The 20,997-nt window shown below is 48.0% G+C and overlaps 2 protein-coding genes across 3 annotated transcripts; one reads left to right on the plus strand and one right to left on the minus strand.

Annotated features, from left to right (window-relative positions):
- Positions 1-3,758: 3,758 nt before the first annotated feature.
- Positions 3,759-13,044, minus strand: CPXM1 (carboxypeptidase X, M14 family member 1). The gene is made up of 14 exons (XM_036764665.1): positions 12,591-13,044; positions 11,423-11,551; positions 11,090-11,199; positions 10,691-10,830; positions 10,217-10,307; positions 9,599-9,749; positions 9,319-9,407; positions 9,102-9,225; positions 6,665-6,861; positions 6,003-6,182; positions 5,539-5,836; positions 5,069-5,208; positions 4,756-4,858; positions 3,759-4,006 (listed from the first exon to the last, which is right to left on the minus strand). The coding sequence occupies exons 1-14, from the start codon at positions 13,042-13,044 to the stop codon at positions 3,759-3,761; spliced, it is 2,454 nt and encodes an 817-aa protein (XP_036620560.1).
- A 1,409-nt stretch (positions 13,045-14,453) lies between these two features.
- On the plus strand, positions 14,454-16,173 carry LOC118853012. Of its 2 annotated transcripts, XM_036762805.1 has the most exons (3): positions 14,454-14,488; positions 14,767-14,927; positions 15,343-16,172. In XM_036762805.1, the coding sequence occupies exons 2-3, from the start codon at positions 14,821-14,823 to the stop codon at positions 15,893-15,895; spliced, it is 660 nt and encodes a 219-aa protein (XP_036618700.1). In that variant the 5' UTR covers positions 14,454-14,488; positions 14,767-14,820; the 3' UTR covers positions 15,896-16,172. The 2 variants fall into 2 exon arrangements, with proteins under 2 accessions (XP_036618700.1, XP_036618701.1); XM_036762806.1 differs by having other exon boundaries at positions 14,454-14,927; positions 15,343-16,173.
- The last annotated feature ends 4,824 nt before the right edge of the window (positions 16,174-20,997 follow it).

A 20,997-nucleotide genomic window follows, 5' to 3' on the forward strand; every position in this document is an offset into this window, starting at 1 on the left:
ACTGTCTTCCATCCTACTGTGTTTATGTGTGTGTGTGTGTGTGTATGGGGTGCATTCTTATTAGGGAGAAATTTCCTAAACCTGGTCACACTAGCCACCAACCTACATGCGAGGCCACCTCCTCTCCACTTTTATGAAAGAGCTAGTGAACATCTCAGAAATGAATCTGTGGTCACGAAGGTCCAGTATGGCTTCACCAAGAAGTCATGCAGACTAACCTTATTTTCTTTTTTGACAGTTACTTAACTGATAGATCAGTGTCATGCTGCAAAAATAATTCACCTAGATTTTGGCAAAGCATTTCATAAAATTCCTTGTGATAATCTTACAGATAAGATGAAGAGACAAGGGCTATATAATAATATGACTACATGATCTTGGAACAAGATGAATGGCTGGACCCAGAGAGTTGTCATTATCCAATGTCATGTTGGAAGAAAGTCTCCAGGGGAGTGCCCCAAATCATCTCCTCATTGCACTTTTAGCAAAGCAGATGACCCCTTGGATAGGGGATTCTTGTTCTGGTTTAAGTTGGACTAGATGACCACTGAATTTCCTTCTAACTCTGAAATTCTATAATTCTATGAAATGTTCTTGATGAAATCATATAGGTTTTTGTGATCACTACTTCCCTTTCTAAATAGTCACCAGCCATCCCTTTCATAATCTATGCTAGAATTTTCCCAGCGAAGTCAAGCTCACTGTCCTATAGTTTGCAGACTCTATTCTTTTCCCTTTAGAAAATCATGTTTTCCTTTTATCAGTTGTACAGAACTTCACTAACTCTCTGTAGCATTTCAGAAATCACTTTTTATGATCATCTCTGCATGTCCTTCTGTACCCCACACTGTATAGAGAGACAGTGTAAAGGGTACTGGCTCTGTCGTCAGAAAACCTGTTCAAATCCTACCTCTGACACTATCTTTGTGACCTTGAGCAAGTCACTTGATTTTCCTAGGCCTTTGTTTCCTCTGTAAAATGAAGGGGTTGGACCAGATGGCCTCTGAGGTCCTTTTCAACTCTAAATCTGTGATTGGCAAAGATGGGTCATCTGGACTGGTGACTTGAGTTTATGAAGGGTTCTTTCGCCATATCCCTACTTGTCCTGGGCACCAATGCCGTATTAATTATTTTTATAATCCAAAGATCATTCTTCTTGGCAGAGAAAACAAGCAAAATAAGAGTAAATCTGTTCTGTCTTCTTACTTTTATCTGTTCTCACCATCCTATTTGCCCCAAGCAACAGCCCTAATTCTTCTTTGATTCCCACCTTTCCCCCAATATATCTAAAAATCCCTTTTTGCCCTTATCCTTACCTTCCATCCTCATCCTTATATCATGTTGAGCTTTAGCACTCCTGATACTATCTTACCCTAACATCCCATAACTTTCTATTCATCTACTATTACCTGCTCTTGATTCCACCTTCTGCCTTTTTTTAACCTAATTGGGGTTAAGTGACTTGCTCAAGGTCACACAGCTAGTGTGTCAAGTGTCTGAGGTTGGATTTGAACTCAGGTCCTCCTGACTCCAGAGTGGGTGCTCTATACCACCTAGCTGCCCTGCATTGTTCTTTTTTCAAATGTATGTATATAACACATACATATATAATAAGGGAAAAACCAAATTTAAGTATTACTGAATTCAAGGCACCTTTTTATCATTATGTATTTTCTCAATCATCAGATAGTAATAACACAACTACCATCAGCTAGGCAGAGCCATAACATTTTTTATGTTAAAAGAGGGCTATCGTCATATGTCATAGGTTCTAGACCGTAGATTCGGGGAGTTTAGGGACACCTAGTGTGGGAGTGAGGAATTCTCTTTGATCCACAAGTCTGATGACTTTCACCTGATGTGTTACTTCTGACCTGTTTGTTCTTTTCTGTCATAAATGAACCCTAGGAAGCACATTCATATAGCTTGGTATGCTGACCAGGGGAGAAGAAACAGGGCTGGGAAACCATCAAAGAAGCAGTAATTACAGATCAAGCGTAGGTCTAAACCTATGGGAAGGGGATAGGATTGGGGATGGGTTGAGGGGGTTTTGCTCCTTAGGTTGGGATCTAGGGATTAAGAAGTAATAAAAGATGAAAACCTTAGGGCTGGGGGACAAGGATGTCCTGAACCAGACTGAGTCTTTGTTCATGGAATTGGGGGCATCACAGCTTACTCCTGCAGAGTAGCTCATAGTCTACCAGGGATCAAGAATACAGCAAAGACTGAAACTGATCCGTGCATTTAAGAAATACTGACAAAGTATAAGGGGTTTGAAAATTTCAGAAAAGGACAAAATCACTTAATGATTGGAAGAGATCAGGAGGGCTTGGGGGAGGAGGTGGAGACTGAAATGAACTTTAAAGAATAAGTAAGACTTCCCGGACAAAGACAGTGAGGGATAAGGTGCAGCCTGAGCAAAGGTAGTAAGGCTGGAAAGCATAAGGTGTGTTCTGTTCAGTGAGCAGAAGGAAGCTCTGTGTTTTGCTTTGTTTTGTTTAGAGTGTAAAGTCTAATTTACTACAGTGAGATATCTCTGAATACACACTAGCACTGTTTAGTTACAGTCCAGCTTAAGAAGTGAGGTTTCTTTCTTAATACTTAGCTTAATCCCCAGGTCAGTTTGGTTCTTTCTCAGACCCCTGATTGTTGACAAAAGCAAAGTCTTTTAACAACTTAAAAAGACTGCCTCAATGCAATGACCAGCTGTAATTCCCAAGAACTGGTCCTCCCCACCTCCTGACAGAATGGTGATGGCTTCAAGATGTAGAATGAAACATACATTTCTGGACCTGGCCAACAAACAGGAATTTGTTTGGCTCGACTATGCTGTTTGTTGCAAGGGTTTTTTTTTTCTTTTAAATGGGGTCAAGAGGGTGGGAACAAAAACAGAAAGAGAGAAAGGGAATGCTTGTTAATCGAAAAGTAGAAGTGAAAAAAAAGTAAGGTCATTGAAGGCTGATTTTCCAGAAATAACCCCTGAGGGTGAGGCTAAAACAAGAATAATCCAGTTTGGCAGGTCCAAAGAGGATTGAACAACATGTGAATGATAACAATGTGGGTTAAGCCTGGAAAAGTTGGTTGGAACCAGACAAAGGAAGCAACATAGCATTTCCTGCCTTTCCTACATAGAGAGGCTGAGTTTCAATCCTTCATCTGATTCTTAAGAACTGTGTGACCTTAGGCAAGAAATTACTTAACTTCTCAACCTCCATTTCCTCATCAGTAAAATGGAGATAATATAGCACTTACCCGTGGGCTGCTGGGAGGATCAAAAGATTTATCTTTGACATATGTACAGCCTTTGTAAACCTTAAATATAAATGTTAACTTCGACTATTATTTAGGAGGCCAAGGGAGCCACTGAAAGCTTTTAGGGTGGGGGAGTGAAGGAACCAGATCTGTGCACAAAAGATGCATGAGAAGGGTGAAGGGTCCTAGGGCATCGTCTGCTCCAAATCACTAAGCTTGGACCACATCCCTATGCCGCTGGCGGGAGTATCAACGGTTTCTGTGTCTATCTCAGCCTCCTTCTAAGCTCTGAGCTCCATGAGGACGGCTCTCATTTACAAATGTTCCCCTAGCCCAGGGCCCTGTCCACAGCAGGTGCTTAAGTGAATGAAATCTTAAATCTTAAATGAATGAATGAATGAATGAGGTTGACGGGACTAGTTGGGAAGGCTCGAGCCACAGACACTGACACACGTGGTGGTGACGTGAAGGCTTTAATCCAGGTCCTGCCTGTGAGAGCCCCCAGGTCAGCGTCCTGCGCCACGGCCCCGCAGGCGGTCCAGCCGCCGCCTTAGGTCGGGGGGCACCTTAGCACCTGAAGCCAGGAGCTCTCGAAGCCGCTGCTTGGGCGTCTTGCTGAGACGGAAATGGCAGGGAGCGGGTCCCTCCTCAAAAGAGACTCGGCAGGGCTTGGTGGCCGAGTGGTATCCCTCCGCGCTGGCTGTCACCATGTAATCACCCGGTGTTAGCATCCGCCAGTAATCCCCTCCTGGGGCTGGGGAGGGGAACAGAGGCATATAAAATTCTAGAGCTGAAATAGAGTTAATGACTGCCAGAACTGATCCTCTCTCTCCCTGAGACACCTGTGACACCCCCCTCTTACACACCCAGAATCCTACCTGCCCTCCTGAGTCTTTCAGGGTTCCACCAAATCATTCCAAGTCACTCTCTTACTTCTCCAAGGCTCTCCTCAAGATCCCACTGAGCTAGCCCCATCTGCCCTTGCCATATTCCGAAAGACTACTCTCAGATTTGGAACTTCCTCTGGTGAAAAGCGACACTCACCCTATTCTGGGGGCCTTCCAATAACTAGTCAAGGTCCTTCCTTCCAAACTTTGGAGTCTTAGCTCCCCCTCAATGCTGGAACACTCCAGCCCTAGCTACTCTCAGGCTCCCAGCTCCACAAGTCCGGCCCAAGCCTAAGTGACTCCTTCAAACCCAAAGTTTGATCCACATTCTAGAATTCCTTAGTCATTCCTTAGGGTCTCTCCCCACCCCCACCCCCAATCAGTCTCTTACATCTTTCCAATTCCACCTCCCCTCCCCCATTCCACAGGATTCTACTCCAAACTAAAGTTCTCCCAACCTAGACCCCTTTATTCCCTGGAAACCCTCAATTCAGCTAATTACCTTCCGCAACCCTCAGGACCTCCCCTAACTCCCCAAGGTCCCCACAACTTCAAGGATGGGAGATCCTTTTTGGCTTGGGTTAGGGTGAGAAGGAGGCTCCTAGTCTTGACTTACCTGTGGTGATATCATGGTTGATGCCGTCCACTGCGATGACAGCATCTGGGATGCCTTGCTCTGTGTCTTTGTCTAACACAAGCCCTGAAATGCCCATTCGCACCTGGGATAGGCACAGACACAAGAAAGGGCTCAAGTCCCACTACTCTTGCCCTTTTACCCCCTAAATTTTTCCAGTCTTCAATAGGGAGTGGAAAGAGAGGCCACAGCTGCCCCAAAACCCAAGCCCCTCTGTGGTGGGTGGGGATCAGAGATGGTGACTGGGTGTGACCAATCCCTGCTCACAAGTAGGGGTCAGAGATTAGAGTGAAACCTGCTCCAGGTAGGTGATGAGGGCATCTTTGTTGTTCTCCCACTCCTGGGGCAGCTCACTCTCGTGTGGGAACTTGTCACAGGAGAGTTCCACTGTAACCTCAAAGCAGTTTGTGTGGAGGTAGCTGAAGTCATTCATACCTGAGGGTCAAGGGTGATGTTACTCGGGGGCTTCACACTCCAGAGATCCAATAACACCAAGGACAGAGGTGTGTCATGGAGAGCCAGTGACTCACATGGTTAGGAACACCAACCAGTTACAGGGGGAGGGGGCTTCTCAGGGCAAGCCCTGGTACACTTTAGGGAGCACAGTTGCATGGGAAAGGCTGTTGTGGAGTAGAGTTGGAGGCTTAAAGGATTCTGGGGTACAGGCACAAGGTTATATAACTCTGGGAAGGAGAATTCACAGGCCAGAGGCTTGCACACTGCTGGGGATACAGGGTATCTGGGGTAGGGGTGGGGCTCACGCACTCCCTGCGACTGAGTGCCATTGGGCACCATTGATGATGTGGCCGTGGTGTGAGAAATCCTCGCTGTGGCACGGCCGGCGGCCTGGTTCATTCATGGCTCGGCTGGTCCCTGCATAGACAGTGCTGAGCCAGCGGAATACAGGGTCATCAGGTGTGGGAGTGAGCTCACGGGCTTCCCAGGGTGTCCGAGTCATATCAAAGGGATAGGATACCACTAGCTCTCCGCCATGTAAGTTGGCACTCAGCACAAATGGAATCCTCTGCATCCAGTCAATCACAGCACGAGTCTCTGGGGCCACCTACAGATAGAGGTCAGAGCAAGGTGAGAGGCACTTCCCAGGAGCGTGGAGGTGGCTGCTGGAGTGTTTCTGGGTTGTTACTGAACATCTTTAGGTGGTCATTGTGGGGTGTCCCTGCTTATTACTGAGCTGTTTCTGAGTATCCCGTGGGGTAACTGTCACTCACTGTGGCATTGGGCATTGTGTAGTAAGCCGGCAGTGGCAGGTGGTGGTTGGGGAAGGTATGGGGTACCAATCCATCATCCTCAGCTTCCCATAAGGGTGTGTTGAGGTCAGCAAAATTATGGTTCAGGTCAATGAACTGGCGGGTCCATCGTCCCTCCGCCCACCCAACCAGCTCTGAGCCCTGTGAGATAAAACAGAATCAGAACACTCAAAAAAGCATAGGTGACCTTGGAGACTCACAGACCAGGGCAGGAGCCTGGTGCTCTAGGCTTAAATATGACAGTCAAGCCACAAATGTGGCTACTGGGGGTCACATAGGATAATCAGGACCTGGAAGTCAGGAGTTAGGGGTAAGACTCTGGTGGATGGGTTACCCTGTAGTTTAGATGGCTCATGGAGAATAATGGGGGTCAGGGGACTAGGGGACCAGGAGTGAGACATTGACAACCACCCCTGGTGATTTCATGGTTATCAGGGCTTATGGAAGGGGATTGGAATCTAGGAGTTGGGGCTCAGGAATTACATATGGCCTTAGGATAACTTGAAGATGTTAGTACACTTGAAGGTGAGCATGATTTCAGAGTCAGAGTCACACCTAGGGATCAATTGTCTTGGAGTCATCAGGGAAGCCTGGGATTTGGAGGTTAAAGGTAGGGGGCATACCCGTTGGTAAGCTATTTCATAGCCATCGGGGTTCATAGAGGGCAGCAGGTGGATGCGAGTCTCAGTGAGAAGCCGAGTCACCCGAGGGTTCCCACGGAGGAATTCAAGACACAAATATTGCATGAGCAGCAAAAGCAGTTCCCTGCCAAGTGCCTCATTCCCATGCATGCCAGCTACATACCGCACCTCTGGTTCTCCTAGAGAAGGTACAATCCATGAGGAGACCCCTAGGCTCTCAGAGTGGGGATGAGAAATCACAGCTCCTGCTTACCTCAGGCAACCCTCAGGGAGAGATAGGATGCAGAGCCCTCCCATTCACCTCAGAAACCCCTGGGAATCTGATGTGAGCTCCCAGACTCCCATTCACCTCTAACTTCCCCTGGGAAAACAGATTCACCTGCCTGCTCTCACTCTTTCATCTCTGATATCATCTGATGTCTCCATCAGACTGCTTTTTACACACATATCCCATGCCCCTCTATCACTCCCTCAGTCCCTTCCATACCTCTCTTCCCCTGCCTCCCCACTTTCCTTTGACCTTGATTTCATAACCACTGGAGCTTTGGGGACCTTGGCTTGTTTGATCCTCATCTTAGTATTCTCCCTTTGACTCTGATCCCCTCCCTACTCATTCCCAGGGTCAAGTAGATGCTGACTCACCAGCATCTCTATTATCTGTTCCACAGTTCTTGTGCAATCCAAACTTAAGGGTGGGATTATAAAAAGGGCTCTTGTCTGGTAGTCATATGATCAAAGAATTTGAACTGAAAGGGATTTAAGGGCTTCATCTAGTCACCCAGAGTTCTGGAACTTGTTTTTGAAAAAACAGATGATAGATAGAAAGATAGACAGATAGACAGACAGATGATACATAGATAGATGGGTAGATAGACAGATAGATGATACATAGACAGATAGATAGATGATCCACAGATAGATACGTAGAGAGATGATACATAGATAAATAGAAAGATAGATAGATAGATAACTGTATTGCAGCACAATTCATTTCCTTTGTAATTTATCTTGTCTATTTTATTTTATGCATTTAAAAAGATTATTCTGAGAAGGGGAGCATAGGCTTTACCAAAGGGGACCATGACTCAAAAAAAGATCGAGAACCCCTGATCTAGCCACCTCTCTCATTTTATTGAGGAAGCTCAGACTGAGAGAGAGAGAGAACTGAATTGTACAGTCACATGGGTGGTAGCAGAACCAGGCTCCAAATCTGGAGCTCTTCACCTCCCTACTTCAGGTGTTTGAATCCTGACTCAGTCAGTTTCCTCTCTCAGGGTCTCGGTTTCCTCCTCTATAAAATGGGCACAGTAATCCATGCTCTGCCTGTCTTCCACGTCTGTACCAAATACAAAGTTTGGACTGGTCACTTTCCTAGAAAGGCAGATTCAAGGACTGAGGCAAAGCATCCCTGCTTTCCAGGTTACCAGGGAGAAGAGCCCTGAAAAAGGTGTTTAATAAAGGAGAAGAAATAACGAGTAGGAAACATTGTTGTTGTGAAGTGCAAATGGGTTAATAAACGTCAGGTGCTTTGCAAAGCTTAAAGCCCTATGTAAATGCCATGTGTTTTTATTTCCTTTTTCAAAAAGAGAAATGAAACTGCTATATCATAGCCAGAGATACATAATATAACTAGATTTCAAAGGCCCAGATGCTATCTTTGTGCATAAAATGGAGTGACATGGGCTAGTAGAATTTGGTGACTGGTAAATGATTGACCCAAAGTGTAACCATTCATATAGCGATGTGGATTTGGAGGGAGGTCTCCAGTAAAGTGCCACAGGGATCTGTGCTGGGGCCTGTCCTGTCTTAGCTTTTTATCAATGACTTGGATGAAGATATAAATGGCACGATTTTCAGAATTGTAGATGACACAGAGCTGGGAGTCATGATCCCTAAAGAGCTTGCCAGACTAGAATGATGGTCTAGATCTGACAAGATTAAATTTAATAGGGACCGATATAAAGTGCTATACTTGGGTTCAAATAGTCAACTTCAGAAGGATAGCAGAGATTTCTGTATGAAAAAGATCTTGGTGTTTAGTAGATTACAAGCCCAAAATGAGCCAGCAGAATGATATGGAAGGCAAAAAAAAAAAGCCTACAGACTTGGGGAATGGGGTTCAAGGGGCAAAAATATGGCAGCTTGGACTAGAGGGATGCAACTAGAAACAACGGAGCAAGATCACAGAGATGTTTTGCCTTGACATCAGGAAAGATTACTACTCTCCAAAAGTGGAATAGTTGGCTACATGTTAGGAGGGCAAGCAAAACCCCTCATCCTAAAGCTGGCTGACATGTTTAGATGTTCAGATGTGGGTAGATCTAGACATCATCTGAGGTCTCTTTCAGCTTTGCTATTCTGTAAAGCTCCCTCTAGAAGGTTGTCATGGGGATTATTTCCCTGAGCCCTGTGTCCATACCTAGCTCATGTTCACCAGGCTGGTCGGACATTTCCATCACATAGAGCTTCAGGCCCTGGTGACTTTTCCCAATGCTGTAGACACGAGTGATATTGGGACACTGCTCATTCACCTCCTTCATTAGCTGTGGGGGTGGTGGAATAGAGGAAATGAGGTATGTTAAAGGAAGAATCTGGGAAGGGGAGAGGGAGGATCAGGGTTCAGGGGAGTCTCTGACCTTTCTCATAGCCTTGTAGTTGTGATGGCGGAAGTCCAGGGGGTCTGAGGATCCAAGCTGAGGCTCCCGAGGGAAGAGCCCGTTGGGGTCTGAGTAAGCAGGGGAGACCTTGTCACCAATATCCTACCTGGCTTTCCTCCACCATTAATCCCAATGATCTCCAGGACTCACTGTCCTGGCCCCATAGCCCCCAGCCACAACTTTCCCCTTCCTCTATTTCCCCCAACCACTGCTTCTTGGACCTCCCATTCTGCTTTGTGTCCACTCCCTGGGTCTTCACCTGGGAGCAGACAGGCTAGCACCTCAAGGCGGAGGCAGGCTGCACCTCCATCTAGCCAGGTCTGGGGTAGTAGCCTTATGTATCGGGCCACCTGAGGCTGAGACAGCAGTGCCAGCACTGGTGTGTCAGGGTCCGAATTCCCAGGGAACACCTGAGAAGGAGAAGAGTCATAATCCATTCCCAGGGAACTCCCACTTTAGAGACCTCTGGGACCAGAACAACACTTTGCCCAACACTACCCACACCCAAAAGAGCCTAGGACCTCAGCACTGGTCTCTGAATTGATCTGTTTCTGTCTTTCCATCTCCCTGTCTCCCTTTAGGTCTTCATAGCTGTTTTTATCTCACCATCTTCCTGCTTCTCTCAGTCTTAGCACCTCCCTCTGTCTAGCTTTGTGTCATCTCTCTCTCTCTCTCTCTCTCTCCCCCCCACCCCCCACATCTCTCTTCCTGTCTCAGCAGGTGAAGAACAGGGTCTGTCTGGTGCGCATGAAGGACAGCTCTATCCTAAAGGAATGAGAGAGTTGGAAGCCACAGAGGCCTGAGCTCGGGAATGCTGGTGACAGGCTGGCCTCCTCCCATGTCCTTCCCATGCTCACCCCCTCTCGCTCCCATTCACCTCATCCAGTCCACTGCTTCGGTTCTTGGTCCCCCACCAGGTGAGAGTGTCATTGCTGAACTGGACCTTGTAGGAAGTGACCCATTCATACCTTCAGTGGAAGAGAGGAGAAGAAGAAATCCTGAGGCAGCATTCTACGATGCTGTGCCCCAGCTACAGCCAATCCTCCAGAATGCCATCCTCTAGAGATCATTGAATATGGTTTCCCCATATTGAGCCCCAAAGAGAGGCAAAGTCCCACATCTGGGACAGAGCCAGGAGAAGGAACAAAGTGTCCTCGTTCCCAGGCCCAAGCTCTTTCCCAGTTGTAGATCCTAACCTTGAGGCCCAGGCCCCCATAAGTCCTTCTAAAATCATTGCCTGGGACAAAGGTTCCAATGTGGATGTTCTGGCCTGAGTCTGGCCTGCGCAGTCCACCCACTCTTCCACCCCCAGTTCATCACAGCCCAACTAGGCCTGGCCAGTCCTTAGCACCTCCAGATGGAGTTCCGGCCCTGGATGATGACACCGGTGAATCGGGCTGTCCGACCAGCATCCACTTGTAGCCAAGGCCTATCATCCTCTGGCTCTGGGCACCAGGCTCCATCAAATAGATCCCCATCCTCTAAGCCTGACTGCAGGACAGACATCAAGAGAAAGACAAGGCATGAGGGGAGGGGGCAAGAGACTTTGGGAGAGAGGAGTTTCCTTTTAGGGGGAAGGTGTCTGAGAGGGCATTCTCCATGATATTTTTGCTAAGAGGTTCTTTCTCTCTGGGGAGCTCTCTCTGTCTTTGCAGAAGGGTTTACATAGGGCCATCTCTTGGGTGGGCTGCAATCTGTTGGTGGAGGTATCTCTGACAGGGGGGTGAGCTAGGGAGGAGGAGTTTCTGACCTGGATGTTGAGCCTTCCACGATGGGCTCCCAGGCCATATGATTGGCTACTAGAAGCCTGGAGCTGTTCATCAGAGACTCGAAGAGATTCCAGCCCCAGGGGTGGGCAGCCTGTGTAAGGGGAATAAATAAGGAGGGAACACAGGAAGATGGGATCGATAATGCATGTGTTTCTGTCTGTCTTGGCATGAGTCCTTCCCTGTGCTTGGATGTGATAGTGTGCTTGTATCGACCTGTGTATCCAAACACATCCGTATCTGCATGTATGTGTCAGTGTATCTGTGTCTCAATGTTTCCATGTCCTTGAACTGAATGTCCCTCAATTACCAGCTACCTGGCTTGGGATCCTGAGTGATCTCTTGGTTTCCTGGGCTAGGGTGGGTTGGATTCAGCTTCTTCCTCTTCTTCACAACAACTTTTTTCTTCTTGACAACCCGAACCTTGACTCGAAGCACTGGCTTTACTGAGGGAGGAAAGGCAGGAAGGTTGGAAGAGATCCAAGCAGGGCAAAAGCTGAAGTAGATCCCTGGAGACAGACATTCCTCATTCATGATCTTGGTGGGAGAAGGGGGAGGATGAACAATGTATGATATTGTGTCCTCCCTTCCTCCCCTCATACAGAGTTTCGATTCAATTTACCAAACATTTGTTGTTTCTGCCTCAATTCCTTTTCTCTAGTCATTTTTATTCCTCCCTCCCTCTCACCCACCCCTTTTCTGCCTCTATCTCTATCCTACCCTTCTTTTCTCCTTTTTTCTCTACTTCCTCTCTCTCTCTCTGTCTCTCTCTCTCTCTCTCTGTCTCTCTCTCCTGTGTTTTTCTGTCTCCATTTTTCTCTGTGTTTCTGTTTCTCTCCTTATCTCTTCCTCTTTATCTCCTAATCTTCCTTTCCCTCCTCCTTTGTCTGTTTCTCTCACTCTCTCCATGTTTAGATTCCCACGAGAATTTCATGTTTCTCTCCCTCTATCTCTTTCTCTCCCCATCTGCATCTGTTTATTTCCTCTTTGCCTGCCATGCTGAGTCTTAAATCTCTCCTGTGCAAGAGACCCCATCTCTCACCAGTTTTAGGTCTCTTCTCTTTTCAGAGCTTATCTAAGTCCGAGATCCCCAGGAGAGGCAGGGGAGCCAGGTCCAGATGGAATCTCCGATGTCCAGAACGTGGGAGTGTGAATAAGCAAGTATGTGTATGTTGGAGAGAGAGGGGGTGAGAGAGAGAGAGAGAGAGAGAGAGAGAGAGAGAGAGAGAGAGAGAGAGAGAGAGAGAGAGAGAGGGAGAGGGAGAGCATGTGTGTTTAAGAGTTGGGGGAGGGAGTGTGGAAGGTTTGAGTGAGTGGAGGGGGAAGGGGCTGAACCACAGAAGGCTGGATTCCTACAAAGGTCCCTGGAAGTACCAACTGGGCTCAGACTCAGATCTTGAGACAATTGAATTCAATTCAATAAAGAGCTATGGAACTGACCCGACCTCGGAAAAGACCGACCTGAGAGGGGGTCGGGAGTCTCACCTTTCTCCTTCTTCGCCTCCTCTTTGGACCCCCCAGGCCTCGGGGTGTTGCCGTGAGGAGCTCGGAAAGCCGGGGTGCCGGGTCTTGGGGTTCGAGGAACCGGAGTCGTCTGCGTTCCGGTTCGTGAGGTCGGGGTAGCAAGAGCTGGGGAAGTTGAGGACCAAGGGATTCTAGGGGTCAGGGACTCAGAGGTCCGGGGATGAGGGGTAAGGATATTGGGGATAGAGGAAGTTGCGGGCCGGGAGGTTCGGGGAACCTGGAATTTCGGTGGCCTGGACCATGGGGCAGAGGTGGTAGGGTTCGGGGAAATCGCAGGCCTGGGGGTTAGGGGGCCCTGGGACTCCGAGGTCCGGCGGTGGGAAGTTAGGCTGGCAAAGGCTGGAATTGCTCCCAGACCGGGGCTGAGGCGAGAGGTCTGTGCCAGGACGGTCAGGGTAAGCAGGAGCCCCCGCATGGCCAGGGCATGGAGGAGGTAGACAAGGGGATGGGTTGGGGGAAAAGCTGTGTGTTGTCTGTCCGTCGGTCAGTCTGTCCGTCTGAGTCTCCCTGCTGGTCTTGGCTGCTTCCTCAGCCCTGCCCCTCCCCCTTACCCCTGGCCTCCGCCCCTTCCTCCTGTTCTCCCCTTCCCTCTAAGTTGTCCCAACCCAGAAAGTGAGGGGAGGTTGTTGCTGATCCACTTCAAGCTCAGGTCCCTCCCCCGACCAGCGCCCCTGCGAAACGGAGTCAAAAGCCGGGAAACCGAGGCCCAGAACTCGGGGCGGTTCCTCGTGTATTCCTCTACCTTCCCCTACCCCAGCACTGCCAGGAACCTATGGACCGTGAAATCCAGGAGGCTGAGAGTTGGAGGAGGGCGGGGAAGATACGAGGAGGAGAGAAGCTCATCCACGTGCCTGACTGCTATCTACAACTTCCCCACTCCCTCTTTCTCAGGCAGTCCAGCATCTCCCCCCCCCCATATCCAGAGGAGCTGAAAGGGGTGCATAGCCGAGGAATCTCCGTTTCCATCTCCCCGGAGGCTCTATCAGTGGGCGGGACTGTGGGAGGAGTGTGACCCTGTGGGGCCTTGAAGAGGGGGATCTGAGGGATGGGGGAAGGGACTTTGCTTGGGAAAAGACCCTAGGAGCTGAGAAGCACAGTAGGAGAGGCCAAACTGCGGATCCAGACTTGCTGGCTCATAGCCCGACAGTACCCTCCGCCATTTCTGAGAGAATGTTGAGGAGGAAAGAAACTGAGGCTGAGGTGGGAGTGTGGGAGGTGAGGAGCGGAGAGTTCCATCTTTGCTCAGTGAGGGTCGAGGACTGGCGGCGAACACTGGCATCGGAGCTCCCCGGTCCGCTTTTCTTCTCTCCGCCCCCACCATCTGCCACGTTCCCCGTTATGTAACTACAGCTGAGGCTGCAGATGCGGCTGGGAGGGGACCGGGACTGGGCAGATGTGGGAGGGGGCGGGGCAGATGTGGAGGCTGGGGGTCGGCCGTCTAGCTCTGAAAGATCTAAATCCCTCCGCTTTAAAAGTCTACCTGAGCCCAAAGGAATTGTCGGTTTCGGTCACTCTTCCTCCTTTGCCAACCCCGCACGGGTTCCCGTCCGATTCCATAGACATCTATTAAATAGCTATTATGCTAGCGGCTCAGAATACACGCACGGAAACGGAACAGTATCCACCCTCAAGGAACTTAATATTCTATAGTACTTGGGGTGAGTGTGGGGGGCTACCCCCAGTATCTCAAAACTCGGTCTCCTACATCAGACCAGAGACTGAGTCTCCCCACCCAGTTCCGGCCCTTGGGATGCCCCCCACCCCCACCCAATGGGTCACAATAGGGCCAGGGTCGCCCCCCAGGAGCTGGGACCGGACTGGACTGGAGAAGAGGGGCCCGGGCAACTCCAACAGCAGGGGTGAGACTTTGGCCCCTGGAGCGGGGTTGGTTGAGGCTGAGCTCGAGCTCCTGGAGGGTGGAGGCGGCCGATGTGGAAGCCTCTGGGAAGTGGGGGACAAGGCTGAAGATGGAGAGGCTGAACTTAAAGCCTAGAGGAAGGAACTAAGATGGGAGAAAATGAACTAAGACTAGGGGCGGAGAGGAGATTTAGGTTCGGGGTAGAGAAGAGAGGCGGAGTGGAGCTGATCTTGGAGGAACGGGGCTTTATGGATCTCCTCTCCACCCTCCACCCTCCAGCCCCCAGCCCCCAGCTCCTCTATTCCATCTGGGGCTGGCTGAGTCCCGGGCCCCATGGGATCATCAACGGCGGGAATGAACTACAGGAACAACTTAGATTGGGACAAATCGCCGGCGTCCAGCAACACCGATAACTCCCAGGTTTCTCTGCTCCGGAATCTGTGAGTGACGGAAGCCGGTGGTCCGCAGCTCTCCCAGAAGTTCCCGCCCCTACCACCGCCCTCTCCCAGGAGCCCACTTGCCTTTCTAGACCCCCTACCTTGCTCTCTACACCCCCCCCCGCCCCTCAGCTCGCCCATTCCCGCGTGCCCCACCCCTAGTCCTTTAGACTCCTATGGCCCAGCTCCGGAGCCCCCGGCAAGGTTTGCGCCCAGAATCTGGGGACAGAGGAGTAGTTTTAAGAGGGGTCTGGTGGGTAGGTGGGTGAGAGGAGCTCTGGGAGGGGGAAAACTTCGGGGAGAGATTTGGGAGTGGGATTTGAGAAGGGAAGCGTCTCCCTGTCCCCGCTACTGCCCTCTGTCCCGCCCATAACCCACGGCCCCACTCCTAGTGCCTCTTGTCCTGTGTCCCCTCCAGGGATTTGCCGTTGGGGTGCGTGCGGGGTGTGCAATGCCCCCGGTGCCGGGACAGGAGGAGGAATGCTCGGTGCCGGAGATGGATTGAGGAGTGTGCGAACGCGTACGCGATCGCGCAGGAGGACAGAGCCCGAGACCTGGACCAGAACCAAGACTGGGACAGGGACCTGGACGGGGACGGGGACGGGGACGGAGACGGGGACGGAGACGGAGACGTGGACGCGGACGGGGACGGGGACGGGAACAGCTCCACGTGGTGCATTCAGTACCCAAGCCGAGACGGCCACTGCTATATCCAGAGAAGCTCCCTTTCCTCCGAACCCCCTCGGACGAGGCAGCGTGAGGCCTTCGGTTTGCAGTGGCTTGATCCTCTGGAGCTGACCCTGGACGTGACCGCCGGGCTGGCCCTGCTGTCCTTGCTAGGAGGAGAGAACTTCGAAGTGCTGCTGCCGCCCTTGTTCCTCTTCATGATTTACCTGCTGCTCACAAAGCCCCTGGCGATGGTACTGGGCTGCAGGAGGCGATCTCGAAGCCAGACTTGGGGATCGTTTTAAAGTGGAGCTAGTGCACTCTCAGCCCCGAATGCAGGGAAGGTCTCCTCGGAATACAGACCATATCTTCGAATATTGAAGCCCACATCTGGAATACAGGGCCCCGACCAGAATACAGATCCCATCTCCTTAATCTCTGTCCAAACTCCAACAGGAATCTTGGACTGGAAAGCAAACACAGGAGCCCAAAAGACAGCCCAAGTACAAAGGACCCCAGCCCCAAACAAGACCCAGCCTGGAAAACATCTGAACAAAGTAATAAAGGGGCCCTGACTCAGCCATCTCTTGTGTTGCATCTTGCTGGATTGGGCGTGGGAAGAAGAGGGGGGATATCACGTTGTTCTGCTCTGTTGACCTCCAAAGATGGAAAATGGGCATGTGTGATGCTAGGTCTAACTAACCATGTGGATGATACTGATAGTTTCAAGGTTTTCAAAGTACTTTTCTCAAATCAATCCTGAGGCAGGAATTTCACCCAATTTACAGTTGGGGAAACTGAGGTTCACCTATATTAAGTGACTTACCCAGGTGACAAATCTAGTGTTTGAGCTAGGATTTAAATTGCAATCTCCCCAAACTATAGCATACTTTCCATTTAGCTGCCCTGGCATTTTAGGCCTTGTTCCATTCAACTGAAAGGGCAACAGGGAACAAGATCCGAGGAGACAGACATACTGGGTTTAATTTGGCTCTGAGGATCTGGGTGAGGGGAGATATGAATGGGGAAACAACACTCAGATTTGAAGTAAACCACACCCTTTGAGACAGTACACACACTCAGAAGACCCAGAGATGGAAATAAACTGATAGTGTTGGGCAGGTGGAATTGTGTTCATGGCCATTGGGAGGGAGGGAAATCTAGGAAAGCTTAGAAGGAGGAGCATAGCGTGGAAAGAAAAGGACTCTGGTGTGGAATGGAAAAGGGGATGGCAGCAATGGGAGCCAGCAGAGGGAGCAATGGACTAGAAAGAGATTTAGGTAGGTGTATGCAGTACCCACCGAACCCACAAAGTGTTCAGGGAGCTAGCCCTTTGGTCTCAATGGACCCAGCTTAGAGGCCTGAACCCAGAGCCTCAACTCAGTTCCCCTGTATTCTTGCCCCTCTTATTTTTAGTTCCCCAACACAAACAGGAAAGGATCTCAGAGGTCACCTAGAACAACCTTTATCTGAAAACAGACCTTTATCTGGTCAGCCAGCCTTCCATTGATGGAAAACTCACTGCCTTCCGTTTGGGTGTGTATGTATATATATATATATATATATACATGTGTGTATATATATATACATATATATATTTGTATGTATATTCCCTTCAGCTACCTTAATACTGAGGTCTCATGAATCTTACACATCATTTTTCCATGTAGGAATGTAAACAAAACAGTTCAACTTTAGTAGTCACTTGTGATTTCTCTTTCTTGTTTACCTTTTCATGTTTCTCTTGATTCTTGTATTTGAAAGTCAAATTTTCTGTTCAGCTCTGGTCTTTTCATTGAGAAAGCTTGAAAGTCCTCTATTTTATTGAAAATCCATATTTTGCCTTGGAGCATGATACCCAGTTTTGCTGGGTAGGTGATTCTTGGTTTTAATCCTAGCTCCTTTGGAATTGTTTCTTTCTGGCTGCTTGCAATATTTTCTCCTTGATCTGGGAGCTCTGGAATTTGGTGACAATATTCCTAGGAGTTTTCTTTTTGGGATATTTTTGAGGAGGCAATCTGTGGATTCTTTCAATTTCTATTTTACCCTCTGGCTCTAGAATATCAGGGCAGTTCTCCTTGATAATTTCTTGAAAGATGATATCTAGGCTCTTTTTTTGATCATGGCTTTCAGGTAGTCCAATAATTTTTAAATTCTCTCTCCTGGATCTATTCTCCAGGTCAGTGGTTTTTCCAATGAGATATTTCACATTGTCTTCCACTTTTTCATTCCTTTGGTTCTGTTTTATAATATCTTGATTTCTCATCAAGTCACTAGCTTCCACTTGCTCCAATCTAATTTTTAAGGTAGTATTTTCTTCAGTGGTCTTTTGGACCTCCTTTTCCGTTTGGCTAATTCTGCCTTTCAAGGCATTCTTCTCCTCATTGGCTTTTTGGAGCTCTCTTCCCCTTTGAGTTAGTCTATTTTTTAAGGTGTTGTTTTCTTCAATATTTTTTTCAGTATTTTTTTGGGTCTCCTTTAGCAAGTCATTGACTTGTTTTTCATGGTTTTCTTGCATCATTCTCATTTCTCTTCCCAATTTTTCCTCTACTTCTCTAACTTGCCTTTCCAAATCCTTTTTGAGCTCTTCCATGGCCTGAGACCAGTTCATGTTTTTCCTGAAGGCTTTTGATGTAGGTTCTTGGACTTTGTTGACTTCTTCTGGCTGTATGTTTTGGTCTTCTTTGTCCCCAAAGAAAGATTCCAAAGTCTGAAACTGAGTCTGAGTCCATTTTCACTGCCTGGCCATGTTCCCAGCCAACTTACTTGACCCTTGAGTTTTTTGTCAAGGTATGACTGCTTGTAGAGTAAAGAGTGCTTTGTTCCAAGCTTTAGGGGATGTGCTGTTGTTTTCAGAGCTATTTCTATACAGCCAGCTCTGCTACACCAGCATTCCTCCTCCCCCAAGAACCACCAGCCTGGACCTGACTCAGATCTTAAGCAGGTTCTGCATTCCTGCTCTGATCCATCACTTAATTCCTCCCACCAGGTGGGCCTGGGGCCAGAAACAACTGCAGCTGTAGTTCTGTAGCTGCACCACCTCTGCTGCCCCCAGGGTGATGGCTGAACCTCGAACTTTCACTCTGTCCCCCGCAGCTTTTCCCACTAACCTTCTCTGTTGTCTTTGATGTTTGTAGAAGTCTGGTAACTGCCACAGCTCACTGATTCAGGGCGCTAGGGCCTGTTCTGCTGGCTCCTAGTCTGGTTGGTCCTGCCGCCACCCACACTGGGCTCCGCTCCCCTCTGCTCCCAGCTCTGTGCGCAATAGATCTCACCCAGTGACCATCCAGGCTGTCCTGGGCTGGAGCCCTGCTTCCCTCTGCTATTTTGTGGGTTCTGCAGCTCTAGAATTTGTTCAGAGCCATTTTTTATAGGTTTTTAGAGGGACCTGGTGGGGAGCTCATGCAAGTCCCTGCTTTCCAGCCGCCATCTTGGCTCTGCCCCACTGATAAAAAAAATTTTAATTAAAAATAATTGAGATTAGCTGCTACATGCAATAATCCTTGTTACCTTCACTGTTTGTACCTAGTTTGAATTCATATTTATATAAATGACTATTCTAACCCCTTATCTTCACTCTCTGAGTCATCTCAGACTAGCTAATATATACTTCTTACATTGTAGTAATACAAAAGAGGACAATTTACTCAAAAAAGACATGCAGGGTAAATAATTGGATAATACGTTAAATGGACAATACTCAACAGTTAGTACCCAAACCACTGTGTCTCCCAATCACTGAAGATAGAAGTTTGCACATTCAACCTGACTCCAACCCAAAAGCCAAGCAAACAATGCCCAATTTTAGGAATCAGGAAAAAGCAGGTTAATAACTTTGTGTATCTGATGACCAGGAAAGGTGCTTGATTTTGTTGTCTTGGCCACAATCACCCCTCACCTGGATCAGTAAATTTTCAGGGTTCTTAATGGCAACCATGCATGAAATCTATGATGACCAATGGTCACATTAAGGAAGTAGAAAGAAGCATTGAGTCCAGTGTCTGGCATTAGCAGAAAGTGGGGAAAATCTCAGTATCTACAACTGAACTGCCACATTAATTCCCTAAAGTCTGTCATCTGAAGAGTTGCAACAACAGTGGTACTTGTCGCTACTGTGGGTGTGTAAGGCCAATAACACCAGCACACAGTAGGGCTATTAGCACAGGTTTGTTGATCTGCTTTTCTAAGGAAAGCAACTTTAAGGGGTTAACAATCTTATAGTAATTAAACATACATTTATCATTCACTTAGTTCAGGGGGAAAAGTTAGCATCCTGAACTTCAGAGAAAACACAAACAGAAATTATAAGCAGAAATCATATTAGCAGAGCAAAATAACACAAATCAGCAGACAGAGCTTCTAGCTGTCTGACCAAGATATTACATACATAGTTACCAGAGAGAGAGGCATCAACATCTGGGTTTTCAAAGCCAGGAGGATCTTTCATGGCTACCCAGAGTCTTTGTCAGGTCAAATCACAGGACACTCTTCCAGTGAGTGAGCCCCAAGCAAAATGCTAAACTCAGAGTATATATACACTTCTTCAGGGTCAGAGGGCTTCACACCTCTTGTGACCTAATTAGCAAAAAGTGTAGGCCTTCCTACAAACAAAGGCAACACTTAATCAAAGGCACTTGATTGCCTTACTGCTGGGAAGCACTCCAAAACAAAAGACAACAAAAAGTCCCACTTTGCTTGCCATTATAAGAGTAAAAGCTGGAATGTCCGCAAACTTTGGCAGATAAGGCACAGCATCCTGGTAATCTCCTGGCTCCATTACCATTTTCTTTGCCTTCCTTCCTTCCTTCTTCCTCTTCCTTTTCCCTTCCACTCCCTGCTTCAAACTTTGCCCTTCTTATCTCTTTGTCTCATTGTGCAAGTCTGATCTGGGAGCATGGCTAGTCAACCAGAATCCTTCTGGGTGACTTCATGTGGATGGTGGGTTCATTTAATTTGACTGCCACAATTCATTTCATAATGTCTGGAATATGACTGCTATGACTATTTTCCATAACACGTATAAGGATGTTTGCTCTTCCAGATGTTTACAATTGCAAGTGCCATCTTTCTTTTGTGAATTGCTTGTTAGAAAATGTATGTATGGTCACATATATTTGTGATTCCCTTCTGGCCCATTTCATAGACATTCCAATATATGAAGTACTAAATTAAAAGCCCTGAGTGAATATTAGACTAGAGCCTATAACTAGAGCATGCTTTTGTGTCTAGACACAGGCTCAGGAGAGTTAAGAGCTATAATAAATGTTATCTATTTTGATGGATTGTATATGAAATATACTAAAATGGAATAAAAATATATAAAATATAAAAAAATTCAGGCTGGGAACAAATTGAATGTCATATTTTGTTGTTTTTGTTTTTGTTTTACCATGAGACCTGTTGTGAG

This window comes from Trichosurus vulpecula, chromosome 6 (genome assembly GCF_011100635.1).
Source record: "Trichosurus vulpecula isolate mTriVul1 chromosome 6, mTriVul1.pri, whole genome shotgun sequence".
Classification (NCBI taxonomy): Eukaryota; Metazoa; Chordata; class Mammalia; order Diprotodontia; family Phalangeridae; genus Trichosurus; species Trichosurus vulpecula.

Coding starts and splice junctions, on each gene's coding strand:
- CPXM1 (XM_036764665.1), bottom strand. CDS start 13,044: ATGCGGGGGCTCCTGCTTACCCTGACCGTCCTGGCACAGACCTCTCGC. Junction 10,308..10,690: donor GGCCGGAACTCCATCTGGAG/GTGCTAAGGACT, acceptor CTTCCACTGAAG/GTATGAATGGGTCACTTCCT. Junction 9,226..9,318: donor ACTACAAGGCTATGAGAAAG/GTCAGAGACTCC, acceptor CCACCCCCACAG/CTAATGAAGGAGGTGAATGA.
- LOC118853012 (XM_036762806.1), top strand. CDS start 14,821: ATGGGATCATCAACGGCGGGAATGAACTACAGGAACAACTTAGATTGG. Junction 14,928..15,342: donor GTTTCTCTGCTCCGGAATCT/GTGAGTGACGGA, acceptor TGTCCCCTCCAG/GGATTTGCCGTTGGGGTGCG.